Source organism: Periophthalmus magnuspinnatus, chromosome 9 (genome assembly GCF_009829125.3).
Source record: "Periophthalmus magnuspinnatus isolate fPerMag1 chromosome 9, fPerMag1.2.pri, whole genome shotgun sequence".
Taxonomy (NCBI): domain Eukaryota; kingdom Metazoa; phylum Chordata; class Actinopteri; order Gobiiformes; family Gobiidae; genus Periophthalmus; species Periophthalmus magnuspinnatus.
The window spans coordinates 13,697,496-13,712,804 of NC_047134.1; the positions used below are offsets into that span (position 1 = coordinate 13,697,496).

Genomic DNA, 15,309 nt, shown 5'->3' on the forward strand with positions numbered 1-15,309 from the left:
TTTAAGTAAATTACATTTCTAGCCTTGTTTTGTCATTATTTATAGAATTTTGCTCTTCTAACATTCACAACATGGCCGCCGGAATTGCCACAGAAACAGTATCCAAGTTATTCTAGCTTTCTTTACATACATTATTGATATTAACTAATATGAATATAATACTGCATCCAATACTAATTTTGAACCTCTATGTTCAATATTGTTATTCAGTTAAAAAACAAAAATCAAACATAATATGCTACTATTTTTTTATGAATATTTTACGCTCTCTGTGACAACGGCCTCATCCGGACGGTCTCATGTGAACCTTTTTGCCTGGCGTATTCATAGCGAAATAATGACGAATTCTTTCTCCTGTGATTGTGCAAATCATTAAGTAAGCTAAAATTGACAAATAAATTAAATAAGAAGTCGTCACATGAAAGGGATTCGTAAAATGTTTATGAAAAAATAAAAGACACACCCCTATGCCGAAGAGATGAATGTATGCGCCCAAACTGGATTTGACCACCCGTTTCTTAAAGACGATGGTTGTAACGTTACATTAATTTAATGATTTACGTGATGAGCTTTTCCTAAATGTATTATTTAAATACATTATTAAATAATGTATTTTGTGAAAATAACTCACAAACGAGATCCAGACAATAGTGCTGGTTAAACTACGAGGGGATACATATTTACTCAGTGCACCCCTGTCATTTCTGTTGCTGCTACTTCTGACACTTCCTTGTTCAAAAGTTTCGTTTTGAGGAAGACTTGGCAAAACTTTAACGCTCGCTGCAGTAGAATTTGTTATATTTTCCAAGTTATTCAAATGTAAAAGCCATGGATTTAGTGGTTCTTCCTTACTGACGACCTCGTATGGCTGCAATCACGCAAAGCTGGCTAAAATAGCGCCGAGGCTGAGTAGAGATGTCCGCGGCTAACGTTAGCGACGAGATCCGGGTGAAGTTTCCCCTACACTCCGCTGTTTGGACGAACGATTATAGGCAGCTGGAGGAAAATATACGGTTGCCAGAGGTTAGTAAGAGATTTGTGATGTTTCTAATTCACATACACGCTTCCATAGTTCAATTCCGTCACTGCCTCAGACACTTCTTCCAAAACAAATGTATGGATTTTGATATGTAGCCTATGCTTGCTATTTTCTAGAGTGACATTGAGGCAGTAGATCCCAGAGGACGGAGTCCTTTGCATTTGGCTGTTTCTCTTGGTCATCTGGAATCTGTGAGAGTCCTTCTGAGATATGGTGCACAAGTAACAAAAGAAAATGCCAAAAACTGGACTGGTAAGACCACACACTAGGCCTACAAATGAACATAACACAGGAAGATGTGCAATTAAAATGAATACATTTGTACTATTTATTTATCTTTGTGTGTAGTTTTGCAGGAGGCAGTTAGTACAGGAGATCCAGAAATGGTTCAGCTTGTGCTTCAACGCAGAGACTACCTCAAAGCCTCCACTGCTCTTGGAGGAGTGCCTGAGCTGCTGTCAAAGATCCGAGAGGTTGGACTGTTTTTCATTGAACTTATGGTACCCATCTTTATTGTTTTCCCAGCGTAATTATTTGTTTATGTTCTTGCTACCAGTCCCCAGATTTTTATATGGAAATGAAGTGGGAGTTTACAAGTTGGAGTAAGTTTTAATTTGAGCTTTTTAGCTGTCTTTTGGCTGCTGTGAGCACAACAAGTGAAACTGGAAAAACAACATGCACTGTGACTCTGTCAATGACTTCTGTCATCATAAGTGAATGCTTTCATTGTGTTCCAGTTCCTCTTGTGTCCCGAGTTTGTCCAAGCGATGTTTGTCGCATTTGGAAAAGTGGCTCAAACCTGCGGGTTGATGCCACACTGCTCGGATTTGAGAATATGACTTGGATCCGAGGGAGGCGAAGCTACATCTTTAGAGGAGATGGTACGTTCCATATTAAAAAGGTTGTCTTTATGCCTTTACTTATGTCTTACTTATGTGTCAATGTGGATATTTTTATTATCTTTATTTATTTTTGTATGTGACAGATTCATATGCAGAGTTGATGGAAGTAAACCATGATGATAAGGTGGTGGACACAGAACGCTTCAACATTTCTCAAGAAATGGAGGATGTAACTTTAGAGTCAATGCAGCCAGCTGAACAGGAGGTTGCTAAAAGACTGACTACTCCTATTGTTAACACGTACCTGGATACCAAGGATATTGCTTTTGAGAGGCATGTTTTACTTTTTACATTTTTCATCTAAAACCACACTGATACATAAGTGCCCTGCCCCTTTTACAAATGTATGATGCATTTAGAAATTATAAAATCATTTATAAATTTTTTTATCTACATAGGACCAAGTCTGGTATTTGGGGATGGAGAACTGAGAGAACTGAAGTTGTCAATGGGTTTGAAGCCAAGGTTTGTAATCTTGTCATTTATATGGATAAACACATCAATCAAATGTTGTTCAGCTGTTGCTATTCACTGCATTTATTTTGTCTTCTTATTATAGGTTTTTAGTGTAAACAATGTCAACGTGGTAATCAGGACAAGGACGGAGCATCTTACGGATGAGGAGAAATCTCGTATTAAAAGTTAGTAAATTATTATCATATTAGACATTTATAATGATTGAATTATGACCTGGAAATAAACAAATGATTAAACTGCAGGTGAAAGAAATGTTCTAGAATCTCTCTTGGGTACTGTGGAGCTGTACAATACAGCACAGGGGGTAAGATACTTTTTTTTTCTTTTTTTTTTTAAATATGTAAATAAAATAAAAAAACATGTTTATTTTTTTTGTAGGACCTTACTCTGGAGTATGCTACTGCAAACAACCCCACTGCCATCACCCCTGAGGAATATTTTAACCCAGAGTTTGATTTAGAAAACAGAGACATTGGTCGACCCATTGAACTCAGCATTCGCACTCAGAAGTAGGACTTTTTCGTCTTAATTTGATTATTGGCCTGTTTTTTCAAATTATTTCCTTAATGTAATGCTTCAATGCTTTTCACCCAGATTCAAAGGTACTTTGTGGATGAGTGAAGAGCACCCACTGTCACTGGTGGAACAGGTGACCCCAATTATTGACCTCATGGCTCGGACAAGTTCACATTTTGCCAGACTGCGGGACTTTGTCACTTTGAAATTTCCTCCTGGATTTCCTGTGAAAATTGGTGAGGAAACACTGTTGCTTTGTTAATCAATTTATGTTTGGGAACCCCTGCCCAAGAGATAACAAACAAACCCCAACACAGGAGGTCCTTTTCAGATGGAGGATGCTTTTTTTTTTTTTTTTTTTTTTTGCTTTATCTCATCAAGTGTTTTTTCAGTAGTTTCTCTTCTGACAGCACAAAGCAATTACTGGACAGTGCTTTTTAAACGGTACCCTTTCAACTTGTTATATTACTACATTATACATTTGATCCTTCTTTTATAGAGATCCCACTATTTCATGTACTAAATGCCAGGATTACCTTTGGTAATGTGAATAAATGCAGTACAGGAGAAGAAGCAACACCAACTCCAGCAGGAACCCCAACAGGAGATTCTGAAGGTGTGAATACTAGTTTTAAATGTTGTACATTTTATAGATCTTATTATTAACTGTTTATTTTTGCCAGCATTGGCTGCATTTCAGGTAAATGCTACTGTGTTTGAGGTTCCTGCACACTACCATCGCCGTGGGGGCAGCAGGCACACGCCAATGTCCAACAACGATGAAGAACTGCTGCAGTATGCAATCCACCAGAGTCTCCTGGAGTCTCAGGGAATCTCAGACCAGGTCATACACAATAATTATTTCCATGCATTTAACCTTGGTCTCTAAAAGTCAGACATGTATGTGATTTTAGGAAGGGAATTGGCAGGATGGTGATGATGGATTTACTGATGTAATGCCCAGAAGTCGCAGTGATAGGTTAGAATTTTTTTCATTTTCATTCAATTTATCATTTTCACTTATCAAGTGAATAAGTGTTGTTTTAAATGCTTTTAAACACTGTTTGTAAATGTGTAAATCATTCAAATCTGTTGTTTAAGGAGCATTCCAGAGGGGGTGCTAGTGGACCTTGAGGATGCATCAAGTCCTGCCAGCTCTTTCACTACCCTGAGTCCAGACTCAGACCTACGCTTGGCTATGGAGCTGTCTGCTCAGGCTCAGGAAGAAGAAGAGCGGCTAAGGAAGCAAGAGGAGCAGGAGCTGGAGAGGATACTGCAGCTTTCACTTACTGACAAGTAACAAGGGAATATGAGGGAGTTCAAAGGGTACGACAGACTAACTAATCATATTAAACATGTAGTTTGTAATAGATGCAACCATTGCACCTCATTTTATCCTTAACCTGTGCAGCCATCTATGCAACTACAGATTTGTTTCATTTTTTTTTTTTTTTTTAACAATATCAAACTTTCTGATTCAGTACTATTGTTGGTAATTCTTTATGCTTTATACACTAGTTTTCATCTTAAAGATCCAACTGGCTGTTAGTGATGTTGTTTTTATATTTAATTATTCACAATTATTGATTAGAATTTAAGGCTCATTGCTTATCCATATTACATCTTGTATCCTGTATTAAGTATTTCTTAAGATCTGTTACTTTTGACCATTATGGGATTGATATTTTTCTGCACTGTGTAGTCTATGTAGCCTACAAAGGTTGAGTGTTACTCAACAAAACAGAAGTCTCAGGGTTTACAGGCTCTTAACATAGAGCTTGCAGTCACTTGCTAAATGATTCTGGTGGTATTGCTCATAAGAACCATGAGTCCTTAACTATATACAGCAAGTATCCTGTGCTTTTTGAATGTACCCTCTTCACTTGGGAAATTGAAAGCATGTTGCTGTAATCAGCTGCTGATTATGTTTTCAAAAAGGGTTTGACTTTCCTTACCTTTCTGACATACCATTCTATTATTTCTTCATAATGACCCAGTGTCCACATATAAAATGATACTCGGTAACATTTGGCAGCAAATTTATAAATGACTCAAAACGCAACACCATTTTAGTTTTGGGGTTTTTAAAGCTGTGATGCAGTAACACATTTGTTGTGGCAGATATTGCTCAGTATGTTAGTCATTTTCACTAGTAAACATCTGTGGGCCTCTGGACAGAAAGCATTGTTCAACTTAAGCCATATGTCCTCATGTGCCATTAACATACCTAAAATGTATCTATCAAGCCAAGGCCATGTCTCTCAAGGTAAATTTTGCAACCGTTTATGAAGTATTTCTAAAATAAGAATTTATAACTACATTGCCATGATATGGTTACATTTGTGCTGATGGTGCTGAAACATTAACCACTCTTACTGATTCCACAAATCTATTTTGTGCATTGTTGGGTTTGGAAATTACAGAAATCTGTGGAAACAAGCAAATTGCCAAACTGCTTAACTAGCAGCCTAACAAAAATAACGTACAGGGCTGCATAGTGTTTTACTTTGTGATTTTAAGAGCTGTTTTCAAAATATTTCTAAAATAAAAGCACTTTATTTATATGTGATTTAAATGTATTTATTTTCACCCATTTTCCATTAACCACACAATAGTCAACAATATATTAGAGTCCTTATATTGTCTCTCAAAGAGCCACAGAGCTGAACAGGACCATCTTCACGTGGAACACTATCGACGAGGCAGTGGTTTGTAGACACAGATGGCCATGAAAATCATGAGCAGCAGTAGAACAGCCAGCACACTGCCCAAAGTCACTGTGTGGACCAAAATACAGTAAATGAATCTGACTAAATATTACAGAAATGTGACCATTCAAGTTTAAAACCTACAAAGGATAAGTCTTAGATTATTTCACTGTTTAAAATTCTGTAATATTAGCAAATTAGCCTATACTGAATGTCAGCAGCATCCATAGATTGGCAGCATCCTGGGGAGAAAGTGTTTGAAAATGTTTACCTAAGTCCTGTTTCTTTAGCACGTCATAGGCTCTGTTGTGGAGTAAAGAATCACCGTAGTCTCCGTGAACTACCATAGTAAACCACACAATTAACGTTGTTATAGTGGTCCAGTGCATTTTTACTGTAAAAAGGCAAAACCGATGTGATAAGAACAGGCAAGTGAAAGACGTATTACGCATGCGCAGTTAAAGCTTCTCCGTGCCATTGTCGATGGGTCCTAGTGCCCTGTGGATTCTCTGGGAATTTGTTTACAAAGGTTGCTGCCGCCCTGTGTTGCTAATTTATTACTTTTTTATAATAATAATAATAATAATAATAATAATAATAATAATGTAGGCAAATTTAAAAACAAAATAGAAATTGTATGAAGCTGACATAAATTTTTCTGGTGTAGAGAGGCCGAGATCGAAAAGTGGCTTTTGTGGTGTTATATTGGCTTTTGGGAGGCTTCTGGGGAAAGCCCGTCCGTGAGCGCCCCATTGTGTTATTACACAGGTTTAATCCTGTTTTTGAAGGCAGTGGGATATCGGTAATTCGCAAGAATATAATATGCATTTAATAAGTTGATTTAACTGTAATACTTCTGATGCACAATATTAAATGACAAACCTTTGCGCCTTATATGTGAGTTCTATTGCTACACTTTCAAAATCTGTCAATCCTGTTTTGTAAGGGAGAGCTTGTGGATTGTCTTTTCCCCAAAAATCCACTGCCCAACCAGAGAAGCCACCAAAAAGCCACTGCCCCCAGACAAGCCACCAAAAAGCCACTGCCCGACCAGAGAAGCCACCGAAAAGCCACAGCCCGACCAGAGAAGCCACCAAAAAGCCATTGCCCAAACAGAGAAGCCACTGAAAAAGTCACTGCCCGATCAGGGCTATGCCAAAAAGATACTTTTCGATCTTGCCCTGGTGGAGGGTCTGTTGCCTGCTTTTCTCTATGGAGAAAAGCAGGCAGCAGGCAAACAGAGTTTTAGTGCTTAAAACTCTGTTTTAAGCACTAAAACTCTGTTTTAAGCATTAAACAGAGGTTTAAGCATTAAAACTCTGTTTTAGTGCTTAAAACTCTGTTGGTTTTTTTGGAACACATGGTGCAGAATGGGGATTCTTGTTTAGCCTATTGTCTTAAGAAAATGGTTAGGTTAGGTTCAAATGGGGTGTTTTTTAAGGTTTATGTTCATGTTTATGGTGGGTCTAGTAGTATTTTCACTACAGATAAATCAACATGTATGATATTGGCTGAGCTTCTCTGGGTTCTATATCACCAAACAAGCCTGGGCTATTGAAGCTATAGCTCTGTCCCAAGTCAAATCAAGCGTCCCTTACTGGGGACCATTAAAGAAAACGTATGGAGCCTTTATCACATTTCCCTTTCTCAAATGTCAAAGAGCAGTGAATAAAAGGTCATGCTCCTTAAGGTTATATTCTTATATACTGTATTTACTGCGTGACTGATGTATATGGCCTTTACTTCACGACTACACAACTTAAGGGTGAAAACAATTACCAGCATTTATTGCTGCTAATTATTTGTCCGGAAAGCTTAATGAGTGTTGACAAATGTCACTCACGTTAAGCTCCAAAGAAAATCAGAAGATTAGTGTTACAGTGGGAACTAGGACATTTTGCTGTGTCTTTTAAAAGAGTGAAATCCATTTTCACGCTTGCTTTTGTTTTGTTTGCATCTGATTATCATACAGAGGATTACACAAGAAGCTTTTCAGTGAAACTGTGAACCTCAGACCACTTCTAACCTTAAGATCTTTGACTTTGCAATGACATTTAAATATCAGAAAATAGCAGTTTGCTCTCGGCCTTTAGGTAATTCCAAACATTTTTTTTTTTATTATTATAGAAGCTTGAGTAGCTGTCCACATGATTTGTATATAAGAATGCAATAATAATTTATTTTTATGTACTTTTACCAGCTCACCAAATACACACGCAGCTTCTCTTTCATGTGTCTCTTCTCTGCTCTTTACTTCAGTGGTGGTCACTAACACAAAAGGCCTTTGATCAGTCCTAGTTGCACAATGAGTAATCGTAGCTCACCACTTGACGGTCTTGTATACATTTATACTTGCTATTGTGATGTCATTTGCTTGTCTTCATCCATCATAAAATCAGTATGTGAACATCTGGCAAACATTACATAATAGGAACCTAAATTAATCCCCCCCCCCCCCCCCCCCCCCCCTTAACCGACTGGTTTGTCAGTATGTCTACTGATCAAATGTCTAACATTCACCCATATGACCACAGTAGATTGATACAAAAACTTTACAAACAGCATAAAAAGGCAATTATGCAAGCTTATGTTAGATTACAAAATGTTATTTTACTGCTGTGTATATTATATAATCATATTCATTAAACATACATTTAGTTTCAATAGTGTAACAGACACAAAACAGTGTAACAGTCCTCATTTATAACATTATTTGGAGGCACAATATCAATACAACCTTTACAACCTCTTCACAAGTAAAGCTGACAAATTAAGGCAAAAGATACTTAAATCAAACCACATTTTCACCTACCCAATAGTCTTGACTTTTTTCTGCTTGATACTACAGAACTTGGCCTGACCTTAATGTAATACTGTCAAATGCAAACAGATAAAACTTGAGTAGTGTGCCATTTGTGTAACATCCTGTATCAGACAAAATGATTATTAAAATTGTACCGAGGAACAATTAATCATTTAGAAATAACAATTCCTATATTGAGCTTTTATTTAGTGCTTCCCAACACTGCATGGTAAAATGATTCAGTGTTCAATAGATCGCAATTTTGTCAACATAATGCTTAGTGTCACATGATTAGATGATCTTAGCAGCAGTTACTATTCTGGTAACTTCAAATAATCAGTGCCATCAAGAAAGAAAGTAAAAACACTCATGATGTCAGCCATAAGGAAACAAGATTTGGTCTACATATTAATGAATAAATAAATAAATACAAAGCCACAGTGTGCCAAGTGCTAATGTGAATGGCTATGGCACATTGACCATGTGCAGGTTGTCTGTGTGAATGTCTGGGATGGTCCGCTCTGGTCTCAAGCACACAGCCAATCTCTGTAGATTATAACCAGTTCAGAGTTCATTGTTTACTTATATTACTGTCATGGTTACCATGTGCAATTTAGTTACTGACCTGTTTGAGTGACCCAGGAGTCCACACGAGCTTATAGACCATGTACACTGGCACCCATATAAAAGAGGAAAGCCCAATAATGTAGCCCACCGTGATACTCCAATCCGGGTACACGTAGTCGAAAAGTGTGAGGGATGGAGGTTTTAGCAGAGAACTCACTATAATGTACTGGGCAAAAGCAGAGAAACAAGCATTGAAGACATTAGTCCAATTAAATTACAAGTCAAAGGAGATATGCTTAACTTCACAGGTAATATGCATAGTTGTCATGTCAATGTGGTTGAGTTTACTATACATATACTTTGTAAAATATCAATCCATGTTCTTACAGCTAGAAATGCTGGACTGATGGCCACCCAGCAAACCTTCCAAAATAAACCTGGGGCTGTGCCCAGCATAGCCTCGACATCACTGCTAAATCTCTGAATACCTGAAAATAAAAGAAGTATTTATGCCCATGCATGTGCCATCTCTTCATACTGAAATATTGATATGGATTATTGATAACTTACCATAAAACCATGAAACTGCAATAGCTTCCAGAAAACCAATTGCAATAATGGAGCAGCCAACTCCAAACTCTTCCAGCAGTTTAACTACATAGGCCCCACCCTGTGTGGAAAAATCTGTTGTAAATCATTCTTCAAACTTTTGTTGAATAATAATGTCATGCACTTACATTTGTAAGTGTACTAAGGGAGCCCAAAAAACAGACGATTACTAATCCCAGCACAAAAAGCTCCCGTCTGTGAGAGAAATATTCTGGATATTCATCTAAGACGGCAGTAATGATAGCCTCCAGCCCACCAAACTGAAACAAGCACCAACATAGATTTGTTTAATATTTATTCATTAATAAGCTAACATATTATGTGACTTTAGTCAAAATGTGCATACTGTACTGTCAAGACCCAATGTTATCATCATCACAAAAAAGATGATGGCAAAAAATGTTGATCCCATCATGTTGGCAATGGCTTCTGGGTAGGTAATAAACAGCAAACTTGGGCCTAGAAGATAAAACATGAACATAGGAACAGAACTTAGGCTGATTCCAAAATAAATACAACCTACCTTTATCTTTGGCTACCTCCTCCACCTCCACCTTTCTCATCTCTGCCATGTAGCCCAAAACAGTAAAGATGACAAAACCTGACACAAAGCTTGTGAAGCAGTTCACCAAGCTGGTCACAATGGCATCTCTTGGACAGAAAGACAACAAAACTTATTTAAAAATCTTTATTATATCAAAGGTTAAGATTCAGATTGGAGACTCAAGTCTTACCTATAACAGTTGTTTGTAAAAGGATTGTAACTGGATAGAGCCAGAAGCACCCCAAAACCAGGTCCCAAAGAGAAAAATATCTGAGCAGCTGCATCCACCCAAACCTATAAAAAGATGGATAATCTCATTTAGGAATAAATTGGGTATGATCAAATTTGTCCAAAGGTAACAAAATATACCAAAAGCCAATATTAAGCCAATATTTAACTACAATATTATAGCAATATTTGTTAGGCAATACTAGCCAGTGTACAGAAAGCGAGTTGTTGCCACACAGCTGTCCAAATGGAGATCTGAAGAGCTGCGCACATTCGGCATTACAAGAGAAGAAAGAGTGCTGGATGCTGGTGAGGGCCACAAAAAGGGAGCCCTTTGTTAATGGGTAGAAAATCTAAACTAATTATGCATCTTTTTATTCACCTCTGTGGCTTATTTATGCATCTCATTTCAACTCATCCATATTCCCATCCAAGCCAAGTACTCACTCACACATAGCATTTAAACTGTGTAAGGAACAAGGATACAGCGTCATTACAAAACATCAACACAATCCACAAGTAATACTAAAGTTTACTATAATCTTTAATTAACTTACGCTGGTCTCAAGCAGTTTATCCCACTGCGGCTTCAGATAGAACACAACGCCTCTCCAGGCTCCAGGCAGAGTGGCCCCGCGGATCAATAGGATGAAGAGCACAATGTAGGGCAGGGTGGCAGTTACCCACACCACCTGTGGAGCCAGACTGGGAATCATAAAACTGTACATGCTTTAATGGGGCAAATAGAGCTCTGTTACCTTCCCGGATGTTTTCACTCCTTTCCACAGGCTGAAGTACACAATTGTAAAAATAAGAAACAGACAGAGCATCAGCTGCCAACGAATGCCGCCAACATTTATGAGGCCTTCAGACTCGTGGATTTCCAGAACATTTCTCCTGTTTGAGTCAGGAATATTCACTTAATCATAACAGAAGGGTGTTATACAAAACTAACACTATGGTCATATACATGGTAACGCTTAGTCACATGCACATTCACATACACTTACGTGTAAAATTCCTCTGCAGGAGAACGGGAAAAGTTGGTCCAGGTGACATTATTCAGGCCAAAGTAGTTGGTGCAGTTAGGGGTATTCCACACATTGTCACAATGTGTCCATGGCAAGGTTGTGGAGAAAGAGGAGTAGAAGTAGAAGAGAGCCCAGGCGATAATAGTGTTGTAGTAGAAGGACACATACAGGGCAATTATACATATGGCATAGCCAATACCTAGAACACAGAAATAATATCATTCTTTACCATTTGAATACTCTGAAATCCAATATGTGAGTAGTATAGGCCAAAACAATATGTACAGTTTTCACATACAACACACATGTATCGGATTGTATTTGTACCTTTGAAAATGGGACAGATGTGTTTCCAGATGGATATAGCTCCAGTTCTGTGAAACTGCCCCAGAGCCAACTCCATGTAAAAGAGAGGGACACCTCCAAAGATAGCCATGAGGATGTAGGGAATCAGGAAAGCTCCTACCAAATAAGAACACATACTCAGTTATCAGTGTACACAAATGGCTTTTTAAAATATGTATCAACATTTGTATTCCATAATGTACAAAGACAAAACAAATCTGAAATGCTTTTATCTGTCCCAAATGTTTTCACAAAAATTTAAACAAAAACAAAATGAAGTATTATAGATGCTTCAATAACGTCAAATGATTTCAGCACCGCGGACAGTTCATGTCGCAAAAGATCTCCTTGCAAATAGTTTTTTCAAAGTTTTAAGTTAGATTAATATATTTGTTATAGATTACATTTATACATGACATGTATACTTACCTCCGCCGTTTTGATAACAAATATAAGGGAAGCGCCAAACATTGCCTAAATCCACTGCAAAGCCAATAACAGATAAAAGAAAATCCATCTTTTTGCTCCATTTGTCCCTAGAGTCGGTTTGCGTGGGCACTGGTCCCGGGGCACTATGGGGACTGTATCCAGGGTGAGAAGCCCCATGCTGGGTCACGCTGCCAGCCATGACCGTGGAAAAGTCAGAGAGAGCACCAGTTTCACGGAGCTGAGGTCTCCTATAACGAAGACAGGCCCAGTGGGAGGGGCTGATGTAGGGACCTGTTTGAACCCTCTGTTCAACACCACTTTTCTCTTTATTGCAGTAAAACCAAATAAAAGGCTCCATTAAAACAAAAATAAATAAATAAATCATAAGTTATTAGCCTATCCAGTATTTGCAGGTCACGTCATTGCTTTAACTTTCTTTAGTTGTTCAGGTTTGTCACTGCACTGTTGACGTATTTAGCCAAAATAAGATCTTTAAAATCAAATGAGCATAACGGTTATGTTAGTTGCTATTCAATATTAGACTAAAGTATTATACAATAATATAGAGGAAGGCTATAACTCGCCTAAGTGTAGGCCACGCCACGCTACAGTTCACTCTGTTACGCTCCTGGCGGCATCAGCGCGCAGCGCACGGACGTGTGCGCTCAAGGGCACCGTGAGACTGCACGCGCACACACACGAGTTTAAGTTATTGGTGAAAAATCCACCAGATTTACTTTAGTTAAGATGAGTTTCTCTGGGCCATGTGAGAAAAAACTGCTAAGAGAGGAATTTATTATTTTCTGTTTTAACATAGTTCATATCAAGTCATACAATTGTATAAGAGCATTTAAATCATAGCGTTCTATGAGATAGATCATAGAGTTTTATAAGAGTCACACACTTCTATAAGAGTCACACACTTTTATAAGAGTCACACACTTCTATAAGAGTCACACACTTTTATAAGAGCATTTAGTGTCCAGGGCTGTGGTGCTCGTGTCATTGTCATAAGAACATGGTTTATACCACCACGGCAGCAAAAATAATTGGCTGGTGCGCACCGTCAAGAAGGAGGTGGGTGTTTTCACTTCAGCAGTTATAGAGATAGAAAAAACAAACACTTTGTGTTATTAAGCACTAGTTCTCAGCCCACACATTGGCTAACCACAATCCACTGAAACTTATCACCATTCTAATGTTCTATTTAGACCTATGTTTGTGTCAGTGTCTTTAATGTTATTCAGTTCAAACTATTGGCCAGGCTATATCCATGGTTAAGTGTATTGTGCACACTGTAATGCTGCTTAGCCTAAACTAGTCACCCAAGCTCATTCTTTCATGTATTGTGCCATACAAAGCCAGTCTGATCCTTTGTGCCCGCTGTCTGATGTTGAATTTTTCAATTTATTTTTGTGACCTGTTTTTCCCCCATTTGTTAGTGTTTTTCCCTCCACATTTAAACAGACCTGTTGGAGTGTCACAGAGGTGTATTTGTATTATAATGGATCATGAAGATGAACCTGAGCAAAATATATTAGGAACTGACTTGAAAACAACTGATAACTATAACAATGTTATCAAAGTCTATGTTCATCTTATAGTACTACTGTCTGGTCAGCCGTTTCTACACAAATGACCCTCCTCCTTCCCTTGCACACAGATAAGATCACTTCATTATCTAAAAAGAGAAAAGCATAGAGTCTGTAACATAGTTTACATCAAGTCATATTGTTCTATAAAACAGCATTCAGTGTCAAGGACTGTGGTGCCCATATCATAGTTGTAGTCATAGGAACATGGTTTATGCGTCCCATTCAGATTGCAAGTTACATCAGTTTCATCTTGTTGCTGTTGCCCAAAAGAAATAAACAGTTAGCAAGTCTGATTGCTCAGCCAAGGTGAGTAGGGCCCCTGAGGGCCAAAACAAACATAACAACAATTCATGGCTCCAGCTTTTCCCAGCATACACCCCTGTCAGTGTTCATTGGCACACATGGGCAGAAGCACATCAGACTGACAGCAGCTTCAATCACAGTGTGGAGCCTGTCGACTCCAATCACATAGAAACCTGTGGACCTCACTCTACTGAGAAGAAGTACATGCTTATGACACAGCACACAGAACAAACTCAGTGTCAGCCCCAGAATTACAAATCTATTAGTCTATATCATTCTTAATAACACACAAAAGGCCTGCATGGGTGTGACACCACTGGAGTGACTGGAAGTGTTTTTTTCTTGTATATTCATACAAAAGTGATTTCTTTATATTTTATTTTCACATAATCTCATCTGTTTCAGATATAGCTGCTAATGTAACTCAAGCATAAATCTTGTCTTGGACTTGTAAATCCACACATGTGTATCAGCCCATTTAAGATAATATGTATATACAGGCCACTGGAATGAAAACTGAACATAAAAAACTTTCAATTTATACAAGTGTAGTTTTGAAATAAATATAGCCTAATAAATAAATAGTGAGTTAGACAGACAGACAGACAGACAGACAGACAGATAGATAGATAGATAGATAGATAGATAGATAGATAGATAGATAGATAGATAGATAGATAGATAGATAGATAGATAGATAGATAGTTTTTTGTTGTTTGTTTGATGGTGTTTTTGTTTTTTTTTTGTTTTTTTTTTGACCAAATACATTGAGATGTGTTTTGGGTTAGTCCTGGGGGACTTTGTATGTGTTACTGAGACCACTAGAGATGACTGAGTTCAGTCTGTCATATCGGTTGGTTCTACTCCTTTCACCACCTGATCTACCTGACAGCTCGGGCCTTCAAGTGGTAAAATACCTGTGGGCATCTGGAGCTACATTCCAACAAACCTGGGGCCCACCAACTTCCATTTCATCTGACTTAGCAAAAAGCCAATGTCCCATTACGTTATTTTCTTACATTGCCATCTTCTGGACAAACACTGTAGCTACAAATGGTTCAGCATTTTTATTGAGTCATCTTCCTCTCGTATTTTCTTGACTTCTTACATCATATTGTGCATAGTTACAAAAACAACCAAACGTTTTTGTCTAGTGGCGTGACAACACATAGACATCAGGATCTATGTAAGTTCCCTAAAAACAATATTCATA

General features: G+C 38.0%; 2 protein-coding genes across 2 annotated transcripts; one reads left to right on the forward strand and one right to left on the reverse strand.

The window, feature by feature from the left end:
• The first annotated feature begins 488 nt into the window (after window positions 1-488).
• Window positions 489-5,501, forward strand: ankrd13a (ankyrin repeat domain 13A). Its single transcript, XM_033972756.2, has 15 exons — window positions 489-1,023; window positions 1,156-1,291; window positions 1,388-1,512; window positions 1,596-1,641; window positions 1,777-1,920; window positions 2,025-2,214; window positions 2,340-2,406; window positions 2,501-2,582; window positions 2,661-2,722; window positions 2,797-2,927; window positions 3,013-3,170; window positions 3,434-3,550; window positions 3,618-3,778; window positions 3,849-3,913; window positions 4,036-5,501. The coding sequence occupies exons 1-15, from the start codon at window positions 916-918 to the stop codon at window positions 4,232-4,234; spliced, it is 1,791 nt and encodes a 596-aa protein (XP_033828647.1). The 5' UTR covers window positions 489-915; the 3' UTR covers window positions 4,235-5,501.
• Window positions 5,502-8,910: 3,409 nt separating this feature from the next.
• On the reverse strand, window positions 8,911-12,397 carry slc6a4b (solute carrier family 6 member 4b). Its single transcript, XM_033972150.2, has 13 exons — window positions 12,199-12,397; window positions 11,752-11,886; window positions 11,404-11,623; window positions 11,152-11,290; window positions 10,951-11,085; window positions 10,356-10,459; window positions 10,145-10,272; window positions 9,968-10,080; window positions 9,750-9,881; window positions 9,583-9,682; window positions 9,400-9,500; window positions 9,071-9,238; window positions 8,911-8,991 (listed from the first exon to the last, which is right to left on the reverse strand). Exons 1-13 carry the CDS (start codon window positions 12,395-12,397, stop codon window positions 8,911-8,913), a joined length of 1,755 nt encoding a protein of 584 aa, XP_033828041.1.
• Between the last annotated feature and the right edge of the window lie 2,912 nt (window positions 12,398-15,309).